The sequence below is a fragment of the Ictidomys tridecemlineatus genome, chromosome 2, assembly GCF_052094955.1.
Source record: "Ictidomys tridecemlineatus isolate mIctTri1 chromosome 2, mIctTri1.hap1, whole genome shotgun sequence".
In the NCBI taxonomy this organism is placed as follows: domain Eukaryota; kingdom Metazoa; phylum Chordata; class Mammalia; order Rodentia; family Sciuridae; genus Ictidomys; species Ictidomys tridecemlineatus.
Genome location: NC_135478.1, coordinates 207498837 through 207524391, shown reverse-complemented (window position 1 = coordinate 207524391; position 25555 = coordinate 207498837). Strand labels below are relative to the sequence as shown.

Here is a 25555-nt window from a genome sequence, read left to right as displayed (position 1 = left end):
GCTGGGTGTGGTGATGTGCCTATGGTCCTAGCTACTGGGGAGGCTGAGATAGGAGGATCCCTTAAGCCCAGCAGTTTGAGACCATCCTGAGCAACAGAGTAAGTCTGTATCTTAAAATATGTACATAAGGGGCTGGGGATGTGGCTCAAGCGGTAGCGCGCTCGCCTGGCATGTGTGCGGCCCGGGGTTCGATCCTCAGCACCACATACAAACAAAGATATTGTGTCCGCCAAAATCTAAAAAATAAATATTAAAATTCTCTCTCTCTCTCCCTCTCTCTCTCTCACTCTATCTTTAAAAAATAAATAAAATAAAATACATACGTACATAAAATGGGGGAGAGAGAGGGTGTGTGTAAGCTGTACACAAATACTGTGCCTTTCTATGGAAAGGATTTAGGCAACTGAAAGTGCTGAAGGTCCACGGGGGTCCTGGACCCACTTATACCTAGGATTTATGCCTAAAAAGTTAAGAAAAAAATTTTTTTTCTGTCTACTGGGTCAAGATTGGACTGCGGGGTAAGGGTGGAAGTCGTGGTGGGCAAGAGTGGGACTAGAGAGGCCAGTTGGGATTTACTGCAAAAAGGGTGGTAACAGGTTAGGTGGCAATGTGGGGAGAGGGCTCAGATTTGGCAAATATGAGTAAGGGGGTGTCATGGGTTTTGCTGGTGGAAAAGGGAGAGTCTAAGGGATTAGTTTGAGCAATTGTCCCAATGGTCACTTTGCTAAGTCACAGAACACCAGAGGAAGGCAAAGACTTGTTCTTTTAGAGGAAACCTAATTTGGCTTAGAATGACCTGGAAGTCTTCCTGGTCATGAAGGAGCTGGAATTTGGGTGAGGAACTAAACATAATGAGTTTATAATCAACTACAGATTAAGTTTTTCATTTGAGTTAACAAATAGGGTGACGTAGAAGGTTGTAAGAAGCATGGACTTTGAAGTTGGGAACCTGAATTCAAATCCTGTTGCTTCCTTTTACTGTCTGTATAACCTTGGACAAGTTATTTGGACTTCTTTGAACTTAAGGTTTTCTGTCTGTTCCACAGGCAAAATAACCTCTGTCCTGCCAGGCTGTTAGGAAATAACACATGTTGCTACAGCACCTGGAACAGAATAGGTGCTTATTATACAAAAATTTCTGTCATTCTAGATAACCTCAGGCACTGTAATCCCACCCACTCTGGAGGCTGAGGCAGAAGGATCACAAATCCAAGGCCAGCCTCAGAAATTTAGTGAGACCCTGTATTAAATAAACAAACTAGGGCTGGGGATGTGGCTCAAGTGGTAGCACACTTGCCTGGCATGCATGAGGCACTGGGTTTAATCCTCAGCGCCACATAAAAATATTAAAAATAAAGATATCATGTTCACCTAAAGCTAAAAAAAATAATTAAAAAAATAAAAATAAACAAATTAGCTGGGCACAGTGGCACATGACATAATCCCAGTGGCTCTGGAGGCTGAGACAGGAGGATTGTGAGTTCAAAGCCAGCCTTAGCAATGGTGAGGCACTAAGCAATTCAGTGAGACCCTGTCTCTAATTATAATGCCAGCTACTCATGAGGCTAAAGCAGGAGGATTGCAAGTTCAAGGCCAGCTTTGGTACCTTAGTGAGACTTTTTCTCAAAACAAAAAATAAAAAGGGGTGGTTTTAGTGGTACACAGGTATAATCTCAGCGACTTGGGAGGCTGAGGCAGGAGGATCAAGTATTTGAGGCTAGCCTCAGCAATTTGGTGAGGCCCTCAGCAACTTGGTAAGACTCTGTCTCAAAATAATACACACACACACACACACACACACACACACACACACATGATGGTAGTAAGTCAAGAGAAGAGATATTGGGATAGACTGGAGGCTGCAATTTTAAATAAGGTGCTCAGGTGAACTATTGAGAGGGTAACATTTTAGCAAAGACCCCCAGGAATTAGAAAGATGTGCTTTCTAATTATTTTACTATTTGGGGGAGCATGCTTCAGGCTGGGAAGTTAGCAAGTACAGAGCCCTGAGACCCAAGCATGCTGGTGTATTTGAGGACCAGCAAGAAGGCCGGTGTGGCTAGAAAGGAGAGGTTGAGGGAAAAGAGTAGGGCAGCTCCTGTTGGGCCTTGAAGCCTGTGATGGTTTGACTTTGCACAGCATAAAATGGGAAGTCCTGGGGGCTTTTGAAAAGTGGTGGGGATAGAATCTGACTTATGAATTTTAAAAATAGCGGGTTTCTATCTGAGTCAATATGGGCGTTGGAGGGAGGAGGCTGGCTGGGAAGTGATTAACTAGAGCAATCCAGTTGAGAGATGATAGTAGCTTGATGGGGTGTGGGGGAAAGATACTGGATATATTTTGATGGGAGACCTTCAGGGTTTCCTGATGATTGGCTGTAGGGGTTAGAGGAAGAGAAAAGTCAAGCATCATAGTCTGAGACGCTTGATTTGTCAGAAGAAAAAGGTGCATTAGGTCAAACCAAACAAAATGGTCAACATTTAACCGTTCTTAACCTTAAGAGATGATTTCACGGGTGGTGCACACCTGTAATCCCAGAGGCTAGGGAGGCTGAAAGCAGGAGGATTGTAAATTCAAAGCAAGCCTCAGCAAGGCCCTGTCTCAAAAAATATATACATATAAAAAGAGCTGGGGATATGGCTCAGTAGTTAAGCACCCCTGGGTTCAATCCCCAGCACAAAAAACAAAACAAAACAAAACAACAGGCGGTTTCATATATCTCAGCTTAATAGTTGCCATTTGTTTAAATGAAGAAAACTATGTGAAGAAGAGGTGGGGGGCAGGTATCTGAAGTTTATTCTGGCTCATGAGGAGATGCCACAGGAGCAGCTGTACATATCTGGAATTCAGGGGTGAGGACCTCTCTCAGGAACGCTGGTCAGGCAGGCAGTCAACAACAGCAGTTAAAGCTGAGACTGGAGGAGGTCACCTGGGGCTCACCTATAGATAAGAAGCAGAGGCCTGAGGCCTCCAAGGTCCAGATGGAGGTGAGACAGCAACAAAGGAAATGCCGGAGGCCGCAACCAGCAAAGCAAGGGCTACAACCAGGGCAAGCTGGCACAAGGAGAGCGCTCCCTAGATACAGGTGTGTGATATTTCTAAGCTCACTCCTTCCTTGAGGTTTGGTGTTGGGGTGGAGATGTGGTAAGGGGAGAGGATAGGATCATACCTTCCATCTGACTAGCACTGTCAGGGTTGCAACATCTCCTGTTGGATCCAGGCAAAGGGAGTACAGAAGCTGTCATCCTGTTTACTAATGAGGAAACTGAGGCCTAAGGGTTGGGTGACCTGGCCCAAGATTCTATTGGTAACAGGTAGAACCAGGACTAGAGGGGCTCTCTGTCTCCAAGCTATCACTGAATTGTGCTGCATGTTCCTGAGCTCTCCTTACTGCTTCTCTGGGGACACACTGTGACAAGGTCACATGGAGAAGAGTTGCAATAAGTCTTGAGCTTCTGTTTCCACAGCAGCAAGGAAACTGCTGATATGATGACCTTCTGGGAGGGGTCTGCACCTGTGATCCCAGATGCCAGTGGACCAGATCAAAACAAACCTCTTGGTGGCATGAGATTGACATCATTACCCTAAGTACATGTATGAAGACATGAATGGTGTGACTCTACTTTGTGTACAACCAGAGATATGAAAATTGTGCTCTATATGTGTAATATGAAATTAATGCATTCTGCTGTCATATATAACAAATTAGAATAAAAAATAAATAAAAAACCAAAAACAACAACAACAAATCCCCTCTTTTCTGAGAAGAAACCATCGGATGGAACGAGGAGGCTGTGTCTGGGGGTTTTCCCACCAGTCAGGGACAGTGATAAATTCACTTTGGTTCTAGAGGGCTTAACAAGTAATTTTGGAGACAGAGTAGATTCTGGACTGGGCCTTTCCACTAATGACCAAATGACCAGGGTCATCTTGTTCTGTCTAGTGTCACGCTCAAAGCATTATACTCTCTCCAGGCCTATTTTCTTGCTTTGGAGAAGCTGCTCCTGAGTTCAGAGGCCCCATGGGTCAAGCTTGGCCCTGCCTTGGGCAGAGATAAACAGGCCTGAAATACATTTCCCAGATTGCAACACTAGTGAGTCAGGCAGGGTCGGACAGCTGCTGTCTTGTAGTCACCCCTGGGCGCACCTGATAAGGAAGAACATGGCTCATTCCGGTGCACCGTTTTGTGAGCACACACATATAAACAGACACTCCCAGGCCCGGTGTTGTCTTAGAGTAAATTATTGACATTCTGAATGGCTGAAACACCAGGGGAAAAGGGAGAGAACAAACAACGAGCCTCTGCTAAAGAGGAGCGCCACTTTTCTTAAGCTAAAGCAAGTAAAAGCAGGGTTGCCATTAGGCTCTGCTTTGGGGCACCTTTTTCAACCTCAAGAGCAGGCGTAGGAGTCCTCTGTAGTTCTGGAAAGAGGAAGGAAGGATCACAGAGGGGGAGGGAAGAGGAAGTTGGAATAGGGGAGGTAGATTTATGAGGGAATAAATGGCAAAATGCCCAGAGAGAAACGGTGTATCATAAAAAATATGAATATACTTTGGCCATGGAGAGAAGTGAAGTTATGACATTTGCAAAAAGATAAAACAAAAGCTCCCCTCCCCATGAATACCTTTCTTCTTCAATGATATGAGGGGACAAATGGGGTATTGATTGTATAGTAATAGTTACACAATAATACCAGCATCATTACCACATCATACCTTGCAATCAACACTTCACATTAACTTTATGAAAGCAGTTTATAGTTTACAAGGGGCTTTCACATTCATCTTTTCCATTTATTCCTTCAACCCACTTGAGTGGGTAAGGCATTATGAGCCACATTTTACAGATGAGAAGACTAAGGCCCAGGGAGGATATATGCAATTAACTGAGGCATAATTAAGAGCAGGGAGAGGCAGCTTTGTCCCAAGTAGTCCAGAGCTAAAATGCTTCCTAAAGACACAGTAACTCTTCTTTAGGATGATTCCTTTCCCATGACTATTCTGTTTCCACAAGCTTGGAGACCACACCTCGCTGCATTTCAAGATACAGCAGTCCCACCTTCTCCAGTGTTGTTCACATATTCTCCATCACTGACACATTGGTTATTTTTGCCCAGTCCTTAGATCATAGCAGTTACAGTATCAATGAAGAATAAAGAGCCAAGGAACATGCCTAGGTCCCACTCCCTCATCCTCTTTTTTCAAGTATCCCCTCTTTTTGTCTGTTTTGGACTCTATACTCTGTTCATCTACAAATGATGCCTTCTAAACTTGCAACACTGTTCCTCTCAGGTGAGAATGAGGAATGGAGGGTACACAGTCCCTGACCTATTTGTTTTTTTTTTTTTTTTCTAAGAGAGAGGTGAGAGAGAGAGAGAGAGAGAGAGAGAGAGAGAGAGAGAGAGAGAGAGAGAGAGAATCTTTTAATATTTATTTTTTAGTTTTTGGCAGACACAACATCTTTGTTGGTATGTGGTGCTGAGGATCGAACCCGGGCCGCACGCATGCCAGGCGAGCGCGCTACCGCTTGAGCCACATCCCCAGCCCCCTGACCTATTTGTATAGGACACCATAGGCATACTTAACTACCTGCATGGTCAGGCAGGTGTTCTCAAAGTATGATGCCTATTGGAATCTTTTTTTAAAAAAATATTTATTTATGTATCTTGAGTTTTAGGTGGATATAATAGTTTGTTTTCATGTGGTGCTGAGGATAGAACTCAGTGCCTCATGCATGCTAGGCAAGCACTCTACCACTGAGCCACCATCCCAGCCCCTATTGGAATCTTAAAGGCAGTGGTTCTCAAACTTTAGTCTGTATTAGAACCATCTGAGGAGCTTGTTAAAGACAGGGATGTTCAGGTCCCACATCAGATCTTCTGAATTGGAATTCCCTGGGAAGGTGCCTGGACATTTGTGAACTTAACAAGTTCCCCAGGTGATTGTGGAGTATTCTCAAATTTGAGAACCACCATCTTAGCCTTGGAGTGGGAGTTAAGCAGGTGAAGGAGAGCGGGAAAGAGGAGGTAGCAGCAACAGAAACCCAGGGAGCTTAGAGAAGACACAGTGAGGAAGACAAATCTCCACTCCATCTTTATCTCCCCTTAGTAAAGTGGTCAAATAGAGGGGGTTGGAAGTCTCTTCATGCAGACTTGTCCTACTTCTGACAGATTCACCATGTGCAATAAGAAAAAGCAGTTAAAATAGCCATCTCTTTTGGAACACAGAAGGGAGGTTACCAAGGGCTGGGAGGAATTGGGAATGAGGAGTCATTGTTTAATGTGTACAGAGTTTCTGTTTTGATTGATAAAAATATTTAATGGATAATAGAGATGATTAAGCAACATTAAATTTATTCAATGCTGTTTGTGCACTTAAGTATGGTTAAAATGATAAATTTTATGTTACATATGTGTTATAATTTAAAAAAGCTGGTCTTTTAGAGAGATGGAATCACAGGATGTACAACTTTAGCAGATTGCTGTTGCTTCAGGTGTGTGTGTGTGTGTGTGTGTGTGTTTACATAATGGGACCCAACTCATGGCACCTGATATGACAAAGTACAAGCGTACTTATCAGCAAGGAAATAATTAAAACTTTTGAAAACAGAGGGCATTGAAAATCTGATCTAAATAGGGGAGATACCTGAATACCCTTTTCTGATCCTTTTGTCTGGTTGGGCTCTCGGTTCAATATGACTCCTCTGTGCCTTGTAGAACAATATCTCTAATTTCACTGTGCATTGAAGTCACCTGGGGACCTTGTTCAACAGCAAATTCTAGCTTAGTAGATCTGAGATGAAATTCCATCCTTCATTTCTTTCTTTCTTTTTAAAAATATTTTTTAGTTGTAGATGGACAGAATACATTTATTTATCTTTATTTCGCTCTTTTGCTGAAGAGCGAACCCAGGGCCTCACACATGCTAGGTGAATGCTCTACCATTGAGCCATAACCCCAGCCCCAACATTCTGCATTTCTAACAAGTTCCCAGATAATGCTTACACTATAGATCCATACTGAGGGGACCATGTAAATCTAATCTTGGTTCACCACCATAGCATGCTCAGCTAAGTAATGGCACACAGAAGGTGCTTAATAAATAGTTATTGAATGAATGAAGGAGTCTATTAGGTTGGCACAGGAGTTTGCAGGGCAAAGTAGTCTTTGTGTTGAGTTACAGCATATTTGGGGTATTTCCATCAATCACTCAGTTTGGGAAATTACCTCAAACTCTGCAGAACGAAGACGTTAGCATTCAATTATTTCTAGCCTTTGCACCTTGCAGCCTTGACTCTAGTCCTTGAAATAGTGGCCCTATCTGTACACGTGGAGGGTAACGAACCCTAGTTTGCAATCTCTGAGGAACCCTTGCCATAGTCCACAATTCCTGCAAACAAATTCTCTCCGCCCCACTAATGAGCAGAGTGTAGGGAACATGCCTATGTGGGATTTTCCTAGCTTTTGGCACCTGAGTAATTGACGCCTTGGCCTCCCCCAGAGCCAAGTAGCCTTTTTAACAGCATGTAACAAGGAGGATCGTAAAACAGGTAAATGTAATAATATTTCCATTATTTACTACTATCGTTTATGATGATGATAACGACAGTTAAGCGATGAAGTGTGTGGGGAAGTTGGGGGAGGGGCAGAGTGTTGAGAGGACGAGAGAAAGAGGAACTACATCTCCCAGAATGCTCTGGGAAAGCACACGCTGCGGCGGCGCCCCACCTCTTCCACGACCAAGCACGCCCATCTGATGACGTCACCTCTGTGACGTCACGGCGCCCAGAGCGAGGCTGGGGTAGAGAGGCCGACCGAGCAGGAGTCGTCCGCTTGTCGTGGAGGCTGCTAGGAGCCGGAGAGAGGGTGAGCGGGCGGGCAGACGTGCGAGCTAGAGCAGGCAGAAGGGAGCGTCGCGCCGCGCCGCGCGGAGGAGAGCCGGGGCCTGGCCGCGGCGGAACCACAGCCGGAGAGGGCAGCCCGAGCCGGGCGCCGCGGGGTCCCCACCCCCACTCGGCCGGACAGTGCCCGGTGTTTCCCCGTGCGGGGGGCGGCGGCGGCGGCTGACGGGACCCGAGAGGACCGCAGGGGGTTGCCACCTCCGCCGAGGAGCCGGCGCGGCCGCGGGCTCCTCAGAGCCGGGGCCCGGGGCCCGTGACAGACCGGCCGAGGAAGGGAGAGAGGCGGCGGCGGCTCAGGCGACGGGGAGGCAGCGGCGGCGACACCATGTCATCCCCCAGTCCAGGCAAGAGGCGGATGGACACGGACGTGGTCAAGCTGTATCCTTCTTGGAGGGGGAATTCGAGCTGCGTGTGGGGGCGGTGTGGGGATGCCAAGGGCACCCCTGAAACCCAAGAAAGGGCCTTGGGGCACTCGAGGCCACTGTCCAAGTCGCCCTCCCTCCCCCAGTGCCTACGGCGGCTCCTTGGCACCTCCCAGGAGCCCAGGGCCTTTTCAGCTCCTCTTTATCTGCAGCACCCCGAAATGTGTTGCTTCTCTCTCTCTGCATCCCCAGAGCCCGTGACTTTTCCTCCACAACGTTTGGACTCCTTAAACGGCTTTTTCTTTCCTTTTTTTTTTCTTTTCACTACCGAAGCATCTTCAGGGTTTTTCTTTCCTGTTTGTTCACCCTGGATTTAGGTACTCAAGGTAGAAATTCCCTAGAGGGAAGCCTTTCTCTCTTGAGATGCCCCCATTCCTTCTGCTCAGTGCTTCTTGAACTGGGGTAACTAAAGCGACCTCCTTTATCCCTAATTCCTTTCTATATTAGGAAGAGAGTAGTCTGCTCAGGGCCCCTCTTCTAATAAAGAGCTCTGTGTGTTTTAAATCAGAGAGTCCTGTTAAGCTTTCTGATCTGACAAAGCCTCTCCCACCCATAGTTGTATGCGGTGAGGACCCCCAGGCCCTCCAGCTAGCCACCCTCCATATTGTGGATCTGACAGCTGGGAGGAAAGAGAGAAAGACGAGCTCCTGGTCAAAATAGTCCCTGTACTATCCTTTTGAGCAAAACTCCCTCAGTGAGGGTCAGGCTCTTTTGGACTGCCTGCCCTGTCTTGCCAAGTGACACCCTTTATTTCCTGTCCCCCTCCCCCCAACTTATAAACTCCAGGTTGCAGTGGGAAAGCTGTAACTGATAAGAGTCCTTCAGGCAGTGGTTTTGGTTGGAGGCCAGACTGATTATTTCATGACCAGCTAGAGAAATTCGCGAAGGTTCCTGAGACAAATCAAGGGATTCTTTTTTTTTTGAGGGAGAATTTAGAGGGTGGGGTGAGCCACTGTTCTGAATAGCTAATCCCTAGGGAGAGGGGGAAGAGGGAATGGGGGGCGGTAGCTTGTGAAAGGCAGTTAAAAAGTCCTGTCTCCTGTTTCTCTTTCTGCTTCACCCCCATCCCCCCTCCATTTCCCCCTGTTGCAGGGTTTTGTTTATATAACTCAAGTTGTTTGGTTAGATTCTTCAGGTGAATTACTTCTTTTATTACTGTTTTTGATCGACTATTTTACCTCTTTGTAGAGATCAATGATGATTGTCAAATGCTTAGTATGGAATTTGGTAAAGTTTTTTTAAAAAGTAGTTTTGTATATGATATGAAAGTGGGGGATGGGAGTGAAGTTGCCTGGGCTCTTGAGATTTTTTTTCATAACCTTTTCAGGAATAAAAAGGTGTTTTCTCCTTGCTAGGGATAGAGATTGGCTAGAAATTAGGAATACCTGATAAATTTCTAAATCTAGGGTTTCAAGTTTAGAATTTTTTCGGGGGTGGGGTGGGAGTAGTAGCAGGGATTAGGGAGCAGCAAATAATAATGTACCAAATATGTCTAGACACATGTGAAAGCAACTCTTTGAGCTGTTTGTAGCTGTGATTGTTTTGTAAATGTGTGAATGATACTAGTAAAGTTGGCTTTTCATAAGTTTGCAGGAAAACTTCTAATACTGTGTGTACATTTTACACAAAGCAGTTTGGGGTTTTATTTTTGTTTAGAAACTAGGAAATGACATGGTGGCAGAGTCTTGAGTTATTTTTATCTTCAGAGTTACTGTCACACCTAATGCAAATTTCTACCTAAGGGATAATTGGGATAGAGTGAGGGAGAGAATTCCAGCTGTTTTTGATCGATGTCAGAGCCTCAAATTATGTACATATAGAGATTAAAAAAAAAATCGAGGATAAAGAGTGAGGCCTAACTTGACCTGATGCCTTTTCCATACAGTGCCTTTTGTTCATTTAGTAGTTGTGGCATCTAGAATGATTACCGCATTTAGGAGCTGGGGTGTGTGTGGGGGGGGTGGAGAGGGAGAGGAAAACAGACAAAGAACAGCAGGGTGTCTTTTTTTCCCTCCCCCTAAGTGGCTTATTTCATAGCTTATTTTTAGTAGAAGATGAAGAAAGGCAAAGATGCATTGGCCTTCTGTTCTTTCCCCACCTTCCTTCTTGCTGACAAAAGAAAGCAGAGGCGCTTTATTTTTTTTTTTTTTTTTTTTTTTTTTTAAAGAGAGAGTGAGAGAGAGAGGGGGACAGAGAGAGAGAGAGAGAATTTTAACATTTATTTATTTTTTCTTAGTTCTCGGCGGACACAACATCTTTGTTGGTATGTGGTGCTGCTGAGGATCGAACCCAGGCCGCACGCATGCTAGGCGAGCACGCTACCGCTTGAGCCACATCCCCGGCCCCAGAGGCGCTTTAAAATTGTAGATCTCTTAGATAGGAGGATAATAGTCTGGGTATTTAAAAGCCAGAGGTTATCTTTATTTTGTGTTTATTTTCTGGTGTAATTTAGTTTGGAAGTTAAAATTTTTCTGCTTTCCTTTTGTGTGTGTGTGTGTGTGTGTGTGTATGTTGTGGGGGTGAGTGATTTTTGTGGCCTCCTTTCTCTCTTGAATTCACATTAGTAGGCCGAAATGGGGCCCACAATTTTTTAGTAAGATATATTTAGTAAAAAATTGAAGGGAAAATTCTGCAACCCATTACTAAAATAGTATGATTGTGTGAAAGGGCTAAGGATTGGAAATGAAAGATGGTGGAGAGGAAGTGGAAATAAAAGGTCTGAAGGAATTTACATTACTCCTTGGCCCTCACTGCCCCTTGATGATTTCCTTGGTGTAGAGGCTGATAACTGGTTTCATTTCAATCTCCTGTTTCAGCCCATTTTTGTCTTGTCTCCTGAGCATAATTATACCATCAGGATTTACAGCCTGGCAGGGAACCTATATAGTAGGAAAGTAGCGGTGTGGGGGTAGGGAAAGAAGAGAATGTGTAACTAATTGGCCACTGCTTTCTACCACCTTGCTAGATACCATCTCTGATTGTTTTTTGGTCAGTGATATTTCTTTTGTGACGGGTTGGTAGGAGGAGAGCTGACTCCCAAGTTATGCAGGGAGTGAGTGTGTTTTGCACTGATGCACTTAATAATCTGCTGGGCGATTATGCTCTGAAACTCTGACTCATTCATTGTTTCCTTTCTGATCCTCTGCTTAAGGGTTGTGCAAACCTCCCTAGGAGCCTAGAAACTGCTTTACATGACTTTTGAGTGCTGTAGTAATGTGTCCACATCCAAGAGCTTGCAGCTAGCCCAAATCCTGTGGAATAGTGTGGCCATTTGTTTGCAAAGTCAGGTGGATTGGTGATCCTGTGCTGTTCTCAACCTGGCAACCTCCGAGGTTTTCCATCTTCAACTCGCTGATTTAGATTGCCTGAGAACTGGGACTCCGGTGACCTTAAAGCATGATTTGCCCTAAAGGAATATCGGTTTAAGTTCTCCCCAGTGGAGGAACAAAGAGCTCAGATTACATGGGTTTCCTTGTTGGTGGGGGTTACTCGTTTCACCCGGTTGCACAGCCCTGGTGATCCTTTTATCTGTGAACCAGTGGCCCTTGCTGAAGGCTAGAGCTGCTTGTTTTGGAAAAGCGTATGCAGGCAAAAGGCCGCAGGCAGAGCTCCTTGCAGCTCATTGGTTGCTCTGTTACTACCCGGAAAAGGAGGAGGGGTGGAGCTACTAAACAGCTGATGGAGTGTGTGACAAGAGTGTGTTTACATACAAAAGAGGTGGGGGCTGGGGAGACCTTGTGAGCTGGACCAAAGTGTGTTTTTAAGAGGTAATAATAGGAAAACCTGACTTGTTAGCAAATAAGAAATGTTCAGGAAAATTAAGACTAGAAAAGCAGATCTGTTTATAATGGAGACGTGGCATACACATATTTGATACTGTTGTAAGATTTGGAAACTTAGAATACCAAGAGTTTTCAAAGACTCTATTTTTCAGAGAGAGCTCAGTAACAAAATAGGATATGCTACTTCAAATGTACCTAACTGACTCATAGGGAGGGATTCAAAAGTAAGAAATGTAAGCTCCCCTCTCAAAAGCTTCAACAGTGATGAAAGGGGCAGTGTATACTGTACTTACAAATGGCATGAGTTTTACAGAATTGCTTTAGGGTTTCTGTAACAAATTTAATGTTTGAACACCCCTTTTGTGCCAGTCCAGACATGGATTTTTGGGGGGGTAGTACTGAAAATTCAGTGCAAGTGGTCATGATGCTTATGGAATTAAAACAACAACATTTTTTTTTTTTTTTTTTTTTTAAATCAGAACAGTCTGTGTCAGGTCAGCTCTGCATGCATCACCTTGCTGTTTGGGTAACTTGTATTTAGTTTCAGAATGTTAATTACATGGAAAGATTAAGGGCTAGGGGATGTAGCTTATTGGTACTTGTCCACCATGCTCAAGGGCCCTGGGCTTGATCTTCAGCACCATCACCAAAAAGAAAAAAGTGTGCAGTGGGGTATTTAAAATATACTTTGAAAAACCTGAAACAAAACCAAACATTAAAATGTGTAACCATTTGTTTTTGATTTCAACTTTGGGATTTTGTTGTTAATGGATAGTTATTCTGTCCCTAAGTTGTCTTTGTTACTCTTTAATTTGTGTTCAAAGTATAGACAATTCTGTAATCTTTTAACTAGCTCCAGTGTCAATTGGGAACCTGCGGTTTGCCTTTTATTTCCTGTGGCCTCTTGTTTAGTGAGATGAAAGTTGGAATAGTCTTATGGTCTTCAAGCTAAAAGTTAAAAGATTTGGCAACTCCCAGTGTTGTGAATTTGCTTTCCCTGCTTAGATTTTGGTGACAAATATAACATACTGGTACTTATTTTGGTTAAGCAGGAACCTACATGAGTAAGCATTGACAACTTCAGAACATCTGATTCCTGCAGTGCATTTACACACAAGCCTAAAAATTACAAGCCTAAAAATTCTGCTTTTAGAGGGAAATAATCTATTGCAGATGTGACCCATGAAAGTCCCTTTCCCTGTTTCTGTGCATGCATTAAAACAATCTACCTTTGTTGGTTTTTCTAGTATTGTGATTTTCAAGCTCCTTCACCAGTGTTTTTCACATATATACATACACCATACACATACACTTGTTATTTTGGTTATTATTAACAGATTTAATGGTTCTAAGAGCTATTGTTTTTTTAGGCTTGCAGGGCTTTACAATGTAATAGCATTTTACCTATAGACTCAGAGTATATGTTTTAATAAAATAGTAAAAAGACTTAGTTGGATTATAAAAGTAATAAGGTAATTGGGGAAAATACAGGTTACCATAAGGGAAAGAAAACAGTCACCCATCATCCTATCCTTTAAACAGTATTTCTTCAACTTCAGTTTGATCTTAATCACCTGAAGGGTTTGTTAGAACAGGTTACTGGGTCCCACCCCCAAAGTTTTCTGATTCAGTAGATCTAAGTAGTTCCCAGGTGATAACTGTTGTGCCTGGTCTCAGCACCATTTAATAATCATTATTAAATGTTAATTTTGGGGCTGGGGTTGTGGCTCCATGGGAGAGTGCTTGCCTTGCACGTGTGAGGCACTGGGTTTGATCCTCCGCATCACATATAAATAAATAAAGGTATTGGGTCTATCTACAACTAAAAAATTTTTTAAGAAGTCAACATTTTGCTGTTCTTTCATATATTGTTTTAAACCTGTTGGTCATACTGTATGTGCTTGCTGTATTTTTGCTCAATATTTTTGCAACTGTTATTCCCAGTTAAAACCATTAGATATAAGGAATAGCTCTTGTAATATGTCCTTCCATAGCTGTGCTATTGATTTGTTTGCCATTTTTTATTGAATAAGATTGTAATGAACTTCTTTGCAGCTCAGGGGTGGAGCACTTGTCTAGCATCCATGAGGTTCTGGGTTCCATCCCCAGCACCACCAGAAAAAGAAAAAAAAAAATCTTTCCTCATAAGGCATTTTCTTAAGGTTATTCCTATTTTCCAGAAATGAAATTCTAGATTTTGAAAAGCAGAAATTTGAATTAAAATATTTAATTGAAAAATAGGTCCCACATTCAGTGGCCTCATTTATTTTATTGCAGTTTATTTATTAAAAAATGTTTTTAGTTGTAGATGAACACACAGTATCTTTCTTTATTGGTGCTGAGGATCAACCCAGTGACTCACACATTTGAGGCAAGTGCTTTACTACCTACTGAGCTACAGCTCCAGCCCTATTTTGTTGCATTTTTGTTGGTGTCATTTTGTTACAGAAACAGCCTGGAATAGTGATTAAAGATGAGTTCTGATTTCTTTGTTTAAATGTTCTTGTATTTTGTGTTAATCGCTATTCACAAATTAGGTATACTTTGGGTATCTACTATAAGTTGGTAAGTTAGATATGTTACATTCATGAACACAGCTCTGAATGGCAAGAGCTATAATATTAAAATTAATTTTTGGTATCTTTTGTTTTTTTCCCTTTTCTAGTGAGATTTAATTGACATAATCTGTACATATTTAAAATGATTTGGTAAATTTTAAAGTTATAAATCACACACGAAACCTGTGTCACCATAATCAAAATAGGGAACACATTCATCTTCCCCCACTCCAAATTTCCTGTATCCTTTTGTAATCCTTTGTTCCATCCTTCCAATCCTTGATCTGATTTCTATCACTATAGATGATTTAGCAGCTTCAAGAATTACATGTAAATGGAGTAATGGGAGTCAGAGTAAGTATTTTTGTGTGTGTGTGTAGATTGTTTTGCTCAATTTTGAGATTCAGCTGTGTAGTTGATTTCTTTCTTTTTTTTTTTTTTGTACTAGGAATTTGAACCCCAGGGTATTCTACCACTAAGCTACATCTTCTGTCCTTTTTGTTTTTATTTTGAGGTGGAATCTTGCTGAGTTGCCCAGGCTATCCTCCAATTTATGACCTTCTTTTCTCAACCTCCCCAGTTTTGGAGTTGGGATTATGGATGTGTGCCAGTGTGCCCAGCTTTGAATTTTCTTCTCTCTGTTTTGTTTTTTTTTTTTGTACTGGAGCTTGAAACTAAGGGAGCTTTACCACTGAGCTACATCCCTATCCCTTTTTTATTTCTTATTTCGAGACCGGACCTCCTTAAATTTCCTAGTCTATCTTTGAATCCTTGAATTTGTAACCTCCTGCCTCAGTCTCATGAGTACCTAGAATCACAGGCATGCACTGCCATAAATAGCCAAGAACTAAATTTTCATTGTGAAATATTTTTGTTTTGTAGACCTTTGAAATGACACTTTTTTTTGTGGTACTAGGGATTGAACCCAGGCCCTTGTGCATGTTATGTAAGCACTCTTCCACTGACCTACATCCCCAACCTGAAATAACATTTCCATAATTATGGTCCCAAATACCTATTTAATATTTGTATTTGCTAAGAAGATTCTGTCTTTTTGTAAAGATAAATACTTTTTTGATGATGATACCTGTATTGACGTGAATTTTTTTTTGTAGTTCAGGATATTGAACCCAGAGTGGTGTACTACTGAGCTACACCCATATCCCTCTTTCATTTTATTTATTTATTTATTTGTGGTACTTGGGATTGAACCCAAGGTGCTCTACCACTGAACTATATATATCTCAAGCCCTTTTCGTTTTATTTTTTGAGACAGAGTCTCATTAAGTTGCACAGGCTTGCCTTGAACTTGGGATCCTCCTGCCTCAGCCTCATAAGTAGCTGGGATTACAGGTGTGCACCATTGTACCTGACAGAATTTGTTTTTAACATGACATTACTTTAGCACCTCCAGTGAAATTTATTTATTTAATTTATTTTTTTTTAGAGAATTTTAATATTTATTTTTTAGTTATCGGTGGACACAACATCTTTGTATGTGGTGCTGAGGATCAAACCCAGGCCGCATACATGCCAGGCAAGCGCGATACCACTTGAGCCACATCCCCAGCCCTCCAGTGAAATTTATATCCGTTTACAAATACTTGCATAATACTCTGAATAGTATCTTCAGTTTTCATATGGAACGAACTTAGGAAAAAGGAACCAGTAGTAACTCAGTGGCAGAATCTGAAATAGATTTTAAGAGGTTAGGATATTCCTTAATAAGCTTTTCTGGAATTTTTTTAAAAAAATTTTAATATTTATTCTTTTTTAGTTTTCGGTGGACACAACATCTTTGTTTGTATGTGGTGCTGAGGATTGAACCCCGGGCCGCACGCATGCTAGGCGAGCACGCTACCGCTTGAGCCACATCCCCAGCCCCTTTTCTGAAATTTTTAAAAGTTTTTAATATGGTATTTAAAAAAAGTTTTTGACCTCCCATATGAGTTATTTGGTAGCCTAATAAACATTGTCATAATAAAAAGCTGCTTTGTAATTGTTACTATTGCATTATCTGGTAAATTAAGAACACTTGAGTTTATATTTGGTATTTTATTTAAAATAACGTTACTGACAGCCAGAACTTTGTTTGGCTAACAAGAAAAAGAACTTGGTTTAAGTCTATTTTAGGTTGGAGTCAGTAGCTGTGTGTTCAGTGAGTACTGTTTCATTGGTCAGACACAGGGATGGTGCTCTGAGCATATAAATTAAAATGTATTTCCTAATTGCCCAAGTGGAGTTCAAGTGCAGTATAGAAATCTGTGCAGAGAAGTCAGTTTATGCTTTTTGAGAGGCTGTTGTTGGCATTAGTGATTCTAACAGCTCAGTATGACATCTGAGAGGAATTTTTAAAAATCTTTTATACTGGGGATTGAACCCACAGATACTTTATCTGAGCCCCCCAGCCTTTTTTATTTTGAGACAGGGTTTTGCTAAGTTGTCAAGATTGCTCTCAAACTTGTGATTCTCCAGCTTCAGACTCCTGAGCAGCTGGGATTGTAGGTGCATGCCCACCTGAAGTGTGTATATTTTTTAATTGCTTCTTTTTAGTCTGAATTGTATTTTTATGGATAGGTTCTATGGTTTTGTGTAATTCTGTGTACCTTACCAGATTCTTGAGGAAGGTGACTGGCTGGTTGTAACCTGGTTCTTGTGGTATCTGCCTGTGCCCAACAGAACTCAAATCCCCAAGGGCCAAGAGGGAAGCTCTATAGGATAGCTGTCTGCTCAGAGGATTGAAAGAGCCTTTTTACTTTCCCATGGAATGTAGGGCATTTAGTAGGTGGTTTGAATAGGTGCTCATGATTTGGCCTGGCCCTGTGTAGAAGTCTGGAAGGAATAAGGTAGAAGCTTGGCTGGACCTTGCCATACCACTCTTAGGAAGATGGGCATAGCTGGTGGGTTTGTCTTTGGGCTCATAAAAGGATCCTGGGCAGTAACACTAGGAGGAACCATAGTTAGGGATTTCGAAAATATTACTTAATGGGAATAAAGTCTTTTTTTCTTTTTGGTACTGAGAATTGAATCTAAGAGGTGCTTTACTACTGAGCCACATTGCCATCCCTTTTTTATTTTTTGAGTTAGGGTCTCACTGAATTACTTGTGGTCTTGAACTTGTGATACTCCTGCTCAGCCTCCTGAGTCACTGGGATTTCAGGCATGTGCCGCTATCACACCCAGCTAAAATTGTGTTTTGTTCAACCTTCTTGGTTGCTAACTCTTTTTTTTTTTTGGTAGTATTGGAGATTAAATCCAGGAATGCATTAACACCTAGGTAGGTCTACAGTCCTTTTCATCTTTTGAGACAGGATCTTGCTAAATTACCCATACTGACCTTGAATTTGTGATCCTCCTACCTCAACTTCCTGAGTTCCTGAGATTACAGGCATGTGCCACCTTGCCAGGTTTGGTTTCTAACTTTTAAACCATTTTTATTGAGGCATTATGCATAAAAGGATATATTCCCTACGTCTGAGATCATTAATGTAAGTTATGCATCTTCTTTTTAGTATTAGGCAGTTTTTTCCATGTTTCATATTTTTATCATATACACTTTTCAGGTTTTCTTGGATTATAAAATCTTAGTGGGAGCAATATAAATAGAAAACTAGATACAGAGTGTGCCTGGTTGTGACACTTGAGAAGCAATTGAGTTGCCACTCAGCCTAGTGAAAAATAAATTTTGTTGTTTTGTTCCATTGCTGCCAATGTAACTTTGGTTTTATGGATTTTGCTTTTTAGTCATTTGACTTTATATTGCATGGATAGTTTTTCTGAAAATTTGATTCATTAAGAAGTTCAGAGGTCAGGTGTGGTGGCACACGCCGACTCGGGAGACTAGCAGGAGGATCACAAGTTCTAGGGGCAGCCTGGGCAACTGAGCAAGACCCTGTCTCAAAATAGAAAGGACTGGGCATGTGGCTTAGTAGTAAACTTATTTTGTTTAGAAAACAAAACAAAAAAACAACAACAAAAAGTTCAGGTAAACATTTCCACAAAGTAGCGTTTATACAAGGTTGATTTAGTTAGTGTGTCCAACAAGTATAATATAGTTGGATATATTGTTTTCTGGTCTTAATATTGACTGCTGGTTGTTGAGTACCCTTTTTCTAATCTTTGAATCTAAATCTGCAAATAAATTATTAAGTCTCCTTGGTAACAGCTTGAAACTGTATAATCTTTTAGAAATATTTTATTTTTATTTTATTTATTTTTTTAATGTGGTGTGAAGGATCAAACCCAGTGCCTCACATGTGCTAGGTAAGTGCTCTACCACTGAGCTACAATCCCACCCTATATGACCTTTTTATTTCACTCCCCAGGAAAGGAACTGGCTTGGTTGGTTGGGATTTTTTGTTTGTTTACACCAAATGGTCATTTTCATAGGCCTTAAGTTCTCACAGCTGTGAATTGGTAATTGGTCAGATCACTAATCCAAACTGAATGTATCAAGAAATCATCCCAATATGAAAATCAACTGTCTTCTATTAAGTTAGATATTAAAAATATTTGCAGGGCTGGGGTTGTGGCTCAGTGGTAGAGCACTTGCCTAACATGCATGAGGCACTAGGTATGATTCTCAGCACCACATATAAATAAATAAAATAAAGTCTATTGGTAACTAAAAAAAAAAAATTTAGAAAAATTTTGCAAAAACGAAATCATCTCATGAAGTTGCTTTTGGGCAGTTTAGGTTCATATTACAAATTATATTCTAGTTGATGAACACAGGAGTGAATGCATTTTAAGTGCTTGTATTTTTTAAAATATTTACTTATTTATGTATCTTAGTTTTAGGTGGACACATTATTTTGTTTTTATGTGGTGCTGAGGATCGAACCCAGTGCCTCATGCATGTTAGGTGAGCACTCTGCCACTGAGTCACAACCCTAGCCCCTTTTAAGTGCTTGTATTTTTTGACGTGAATTTTAGCTCTTTATTGTAATTTGCCTTATTGCTTAAAGTATATTTAGTATACCAAAATATAGAACACAGTGTGTTTGATAGCAGAATCGGCAGATGAATTGAGAAAACAAGCACCCATCTTGGCAACATGAACATTGTTAATGTCTGTTAACTTTACAAACTTGAGTGATTCAGTTCTCTCTAGCTGCTATCTTTTTTTTAATATATATTTTTTAGTTGTAGATGGACATAATACTTTTATTTTATTCTTACATGGTGCTTAGAATTGAACCTAGTGTCTCATGTGGGAGGAAAGTGCTGCACCATTAAGCCACACTCAGAGCGAGCCCCCCAGCCGCCATCTTGATAAGAAGGGAAAAAAAAAAAATTCCTGCTTTTTGCCTCCTGTTGTATTTTAAAAGATTTTTTTTTTTTTTTAGTTGCACACAATACCTTTATTTTTATGTGGTGCTGAGGATTGAACCCAGTACCTTCTACGTGCAGGGCGAGCACTCTACCACTGAGCTACAACCTCAGCCCATAGTTTTTGTTTTATGTAGTGCTGTGGCTAGAGCCAAGGGCCTTGCATATACTAGTGCTCTACCATTGAGCTATATCCCCTCAGCCTTAAAACCTTAAAGATTTTTGGAAAAACAAACTACCTTTTTTTTTTGTTAGATTTGTTCTGTAGTTGGAAAAAATAGACCTGAATATGTTCTTTAGTCAGATTATCTGAATTGTTTAGCATTTTTTTTTTCTGACAGTAAAGAAAAGTAGCTCTTGGGCTGGGGATGTGGCTCAAGTGGTAGCACGCTCGCCTGGCATGCATGTGACCCTGGTTCGATCCTCAGCACCACATACAAACAAAGATGTTGTGTCCGATGAAAAAAAACTAAAAAATAAATATGAAAATTCTCTCTCTCTCTTTCAAAAAAAAAAAAGAGAAAAAAGAAAAGTAGCTCTTAAATGCTATCTTGATCATCCAGTGACATATATATGTTTGTTTGTGTCATCAGTCATGCCTTTGTGAAAACTTAATTTTATCACTCTACAGCCTCCTGGGTTAGAATAGTTAGAAACCATATTCTTTCTATCTTTGAGTAATAAATGTGACTTCTCCCTTGTTTGTGATTTAGCTAAGGTCTTTATAACATGTAAACCATGCTGTGTTGGAAAGACTACAGGTTGGTTTAAAAAGAGTGCAATTTTTGTTTTAATAATAAAAAATTTTAATTTTTTTTTAATACTGGGGAATTGAACCCAAGGGCATTTTACCACTGAACTACATTCCTAGTCCTTTTTTTTTAAAATTTTGAGACAGGTCTTGCTATGTTGCTGGGTCTGGCCTCAAACTTTGATCCTTCTGCCCAAGCCTCCCGAATTGATGGTATTATAGGCATGAGCCACTATGCCTAGCTAAGTACCATTTCATTCTCATTTTCATATATAGTTTTCAAATCTATGTCTGTTTTATATTAGTGTTCTTAGCTTTTGTTTTTGTATGCCATGCTGAGGATCAAATTTGGGGCCTTGTGGGTATTACTAAGCATGTGCTCTACCACTGAGTTTTATACCCCCAGCCCCTTAGCTTCTACTTTTTAATTTTTTTTTTTTTAGTTGTAGATGGACACACACCTTTATTTATTTATTTTTATGTGGTGCTGAGGATCGAACCCAGTGCCTCACAAATGCTAGGCAAGCGCTCTGCCACTGATCTACAACCCCAGACCTAGCTTCTACTTTTGATTTCTAAGAATCAAGCAAGACAGTTAAACTCTTCTTGGCAGGAAAGTAACTTTAAAATCTCTCCCTCTCCATCCCGCCCTTGAGGGGAAGATACTTCCAGATACTTTTTCAGTATCTTACATTCAGGCTTAATTAAAAGTAATCCAAGCTGGGCATGGCACGTGCCCTAAGCTTATAATTCTAGTGAATAAAGAGTCTGAGGCAGGAGGATTGTAAGTTTGAGGCCAGCCTCAACAATTTAGTGAGACCCTGTCTGAAAAGTAAAAAGGACTTGAGATGTAGATTAGTGACAAGCACCTCTGTTGTTCAATCCCCAGTACCAAAAAAAAAAAAAAAAAAAAAGCCAGATCCTTTTTCATAGGAGTTTGAAAAAATATACTTGGTCTACTTTACTTTGTATAGTTTGGTAATATATTAAACTTATACTTGGTTATGCTAAAAATGTATAATAGTTTATAATTATGATATGTATCCTATGAATATCAAAAATAACAAAGCCTTGGGGCTGGGGTTGTGGCTCAGCAGTAGAGTGTTCGCCTCACATGTGGGCAGCTCTGGGTTCAGTCTTCAGTACCACATAAAAATAAATAAAAACAACAAAGCCTTAATTAAGTTTATCCTAACTATGTCACTGAAGTCAGACATCAAGGAATTTGTTTGGCACCTGAATTTTGTGTTCTTTATTGGTCCTTGGCTCTCCTTATCACTGGTGGATTTTTTTCCCCCCTAAGCTACTTTTATACAGTCTGGTCAGTGCATTTGAGACTCAGAAACTGCCTACTGTGTTTTCCTTAACAAGGAAGGAAGTCTAGAGGTCTCCTTCTCATAGTAACCTCCTTTTGTCTCCTACAGGCAAGGTAAAGGAGGAAGCTTATTGCCAGGATTAAATTTTAGCCCTGTTGCATCTTATAATTGAAAGAATGGATGATGAAATACCATGTCTACTTGTGCTTATTTTCCTTTTTTTCCCCCACGCTAGGGATTAAACCCAGAGCTTTGCTCCATGCTAGGAAAGCATTCTACCAATGAGTGACAACCCTATCTGTATTCTCCAGTTTTTGGTGACGTGATAAATGTATTCATGCCTTTTAACTGATTATCTTAAAAAAGATTTTTAAAAATTTTTTAGTTGTAGGTGGACACAATATCTTTATTTCATTTTTCTGTGGTGCTGAAGTTCCAACCCAGGACTCATATGTGCTAGGTGAGCACTCTACCACTGAGCCACAACCCTAGCCCCTGAACTGATTATCTTAATTGACAGATGTATATGTTTTTCTCTTTCCTAACTGGGAAATAGAATTAGAACACGTATTTTTTTTAATAGAATCAGAAAATAGTGTATGATTTACATGCTTTTAAATTGGGACTTATTACTCATTTAATGAATTGGATAAAACGTAATGGTTTCAGTCTGCCAATTCTGGCTGTTTTATTTCTTAAATGTCATTCTTAAAGTGTTTTGTCAGCTCAGATGAAGTTCTGATGACATCTTATTATTTAAAGTTAAATTTTAGTACTTATTATACTTACATAGATTTTAGCATGTTTTTTTACTTGTAAAAAACCTGGATTGCAAATCGTAGTATTTGCAAAGCAGTGGTTGCTTTCTGCATATAAGGGCTCTTTGAGTGGAAATTAATAATTATGCTCTCTAGATAATATTATTTTGTTCTTCAGTAGCAGTTACAGAGGTACCAATGCTTGGCTGTATTTCTTCCACTTGAGAGAATAAATTCTAGTAACTTTGTTTTTATTATTGGTAGGAAAAAGAGAGGCCAGGGTTGAAATAAGGAAACTACTTTTCATCTGGGACTTTTAAAATCAGTTTTACTAGTTATTAATCACATTTGTTATGTGAAAATAAAATTAAAGTGAAATTAAAACATAGTCTAATAATCCCTCAGTTAATTATATTTATGAATATAAAATTCACAAAGAAAAGACAGGAGGATGTATTTTGGTATCTCTTTACAACTATAGATCAGATGGCACATTGCTTCATGTGTGTGTGTTTGTGTGATGTGTATTTTTTTCCCCTCAGTGGTGGCAATTGAACCCAGGGGTGCGGGTGCTGTACTCCTTAGTTGCATTCTCAATGCTTATTTATGTCTTTTTATTTTGACATAGGGTCTTGCTAAATTGTTGAGATTGGCCTTGAACTTGCAATCTTTCTACCTCAGCCTCCCAAATCCTGAAATTACAGGTGTGTGACACCACACCTGGCTACATCTTATATTCTTGAGGTATTTAAATTTTAAGTGCCCTGTCAAAAATTTTTTTAAACATTTATTTTTTGGGTGTAGATGGACACAACACAATGCCTTTATTTTTATGTGGTGCTAAGGATCAAACCCAGGTCCTGCCCATGCTAGGCGAGTGCTCTCAGCCCCCTTGTCAATTTAAAAAAGTAAAATAAGTCCTATAAAGTACCTGATTTTGGAGGCTTTTGTCACAATAGAATGGCAATATGCTATTCCTTTCAAAATTTTTTGTATTTAATCACCAGAATTATGTTTACTTTTTAGAAGGTGGACTAGAATATGGACGTAATTGAGTAAAAGAATATTCCAGTGTCCAGGTAGGATCCTGTTAAAGAGTTTGCAATAGTTCTGTACTTGAGCACTTAAGTATTTTATCCTTATTCTTTTAGTACTCTCCAGATATTTTAAATGTCTTTTTTAGGAAATTTAATTGCTAGCATTTTTCTTGATGTTTAGACTCTTGTCAGTTTTTCTTTGTTTTACAGTGGTATTATTTTAGTTTCAAGACAGTTAAGCATATATAAAGACTTTAGATGCCTATCAACCTCCTGGTTCTGAGGATTGAACCCGAGGGTGCTTTACCACTGAGCTACATCCCTTTTATTATTTTGAGATAGGACCTTGCTAAGTTGCTGAGGCTGGCCTTGAATTTGTGGTTCTCTTGCCTCATCACTGGGATTATAGGCATGTGCCATCATGCCTAGTTGGTTTTTGCTTTTTTTGGACAAAGCATTTTAGATTTATAGAAAAATTGCAAATATAGTTCAGAGAGTTCCTTTACCTCAGCCAGTTTCCTTTATGTTATCATTTTACATGATTGTGGTACATTTGTCAAAACTAAGAAACTAACATTGGCATGTTATTGCAACTCAGGATTTATTCCTCAGGATACCTGTTTTTTTGTACAATCTGTAAGTCAAAAGTATATGTAACCAGCTGTTCAAATTGGTTCAGCAACCCAGGTGATGCATTTTTAGACCTCTGGCTTTAAATATAATACTAACGCTCAGATGTCACATAGGTGCTAAGTGTCAGCTGTGTGGCACATAAGGCCACCTTACTGACTTGATGACTCTGGGCAGTGATTAGCTGGTTCTTTGTCTCTCTGGTTCTTTTGTTCACCTTAAATTTAGTGCCCTGTGGGTCACATTCAGTGAACAGAGCTCTAGTGTTCTTTTTTTTTTTTTAAAGAGAGAGTGAGAGAGAGGGGGACAGAGAGAGAGAGAGAGAATTTTAACATTTATTTATTTTTTCTTAGTTCTCGGCGGGCATTTATTTATTTTTTCTTAGTTCTCGTTTGTATGTGGTGCTGAGGATCGAACCCGGGCCGCACGCACGCTAGTCGAGCATGCTACCGCTTGAGCCACATCCCCAGCCCTCTAGTATTCTTAAGAAAAAAAAGTATTAACTTTTTAAATAAAAATGTAAGAATGCTATTTTTATAGTATAAAAAGTTTTATATATTTTTTAAAGATTTTTTTAGGGAGGGTGCTGGGGATTGAGCAAGATTTTTTTTGGGGGGGGTGGGTACCAAGGATTGAACTTGGGGGCATTCAGCCACTGAGCCACATCCCCAGCCCTATTTTTTGTATTTTATTTAGAGACAGGGTCTCACTGAATTGCTTAGCACTTTGCTTTTGCTGAGGCTGGCTTTGAACTCGAAATCCTCCTGCCTCACTTCCCACGCTGCTGGAATTACAGGTGGTGACCACTGCACCTGGGGAGCAAATGTTTTTTAAATTTAGAAACATGTAACTTTTTCCAGATTGACCTTTTTACTTTCTTCAAAAAAATCTTAGTAGGGAGTAGCTAAATTCTGTACATCTGATCCATTCTGTCTTTAATTTGACCTTTGTTATCCTTGTTGTGTGATGTGGTACTTTAAAAAAAATTTTTTTAATATTTATGTTTTAGTTGTAGGTGGACAACAGTATCTTTTATTTTATTGCTTTTTTTTTAAAGAGAGAGAAATTTA

At 40.4% G+C, this 25555-nt stretch overlaps 1 protein-coding gene and 1 long non-coding RNA gene across 3 annotated transcripts in view; both read left to right on the top strand.

The window, feature by feature from the left end:
- Positions 1-2864: 2864 nt before the first annotated feature.
- On the top strand, positions 2865-3760 carry LOC144370332 (uncharacterized). The gene is made up of 2 exons (XR_013430314.1): positions 2865-3085; positions 3468-3760. It is a non-coding gene; the product is annotated as an uncharacterized LOC144370332 (long non-coding RNA).
- A 3998-nt stretch (positions 3761-7758) lies between these two features.
- Ube2h (ubiquitin conjugating enzyme E2 H) overlaps positions 7759-25555 on the top strand; it is a 106588-nt gene continuing 88791 nt past the window's right edge. The window contains exon 1 of one of the 2 annotated variants that reach the window (XM_021730377.3): positions 7759-8278. In XM_021730377.3, coding sequence (XP_021586052.1) covers positions 8226-8278 — 53 coding nt within the window. In that variant the 5' untranslated portion in view covers positions 7759-8225. The remainder of the gene's footprint in view (positions 8279-25555) is intronic. The other variant, XM_005331109.5, reaches the window with a different exon arrangement.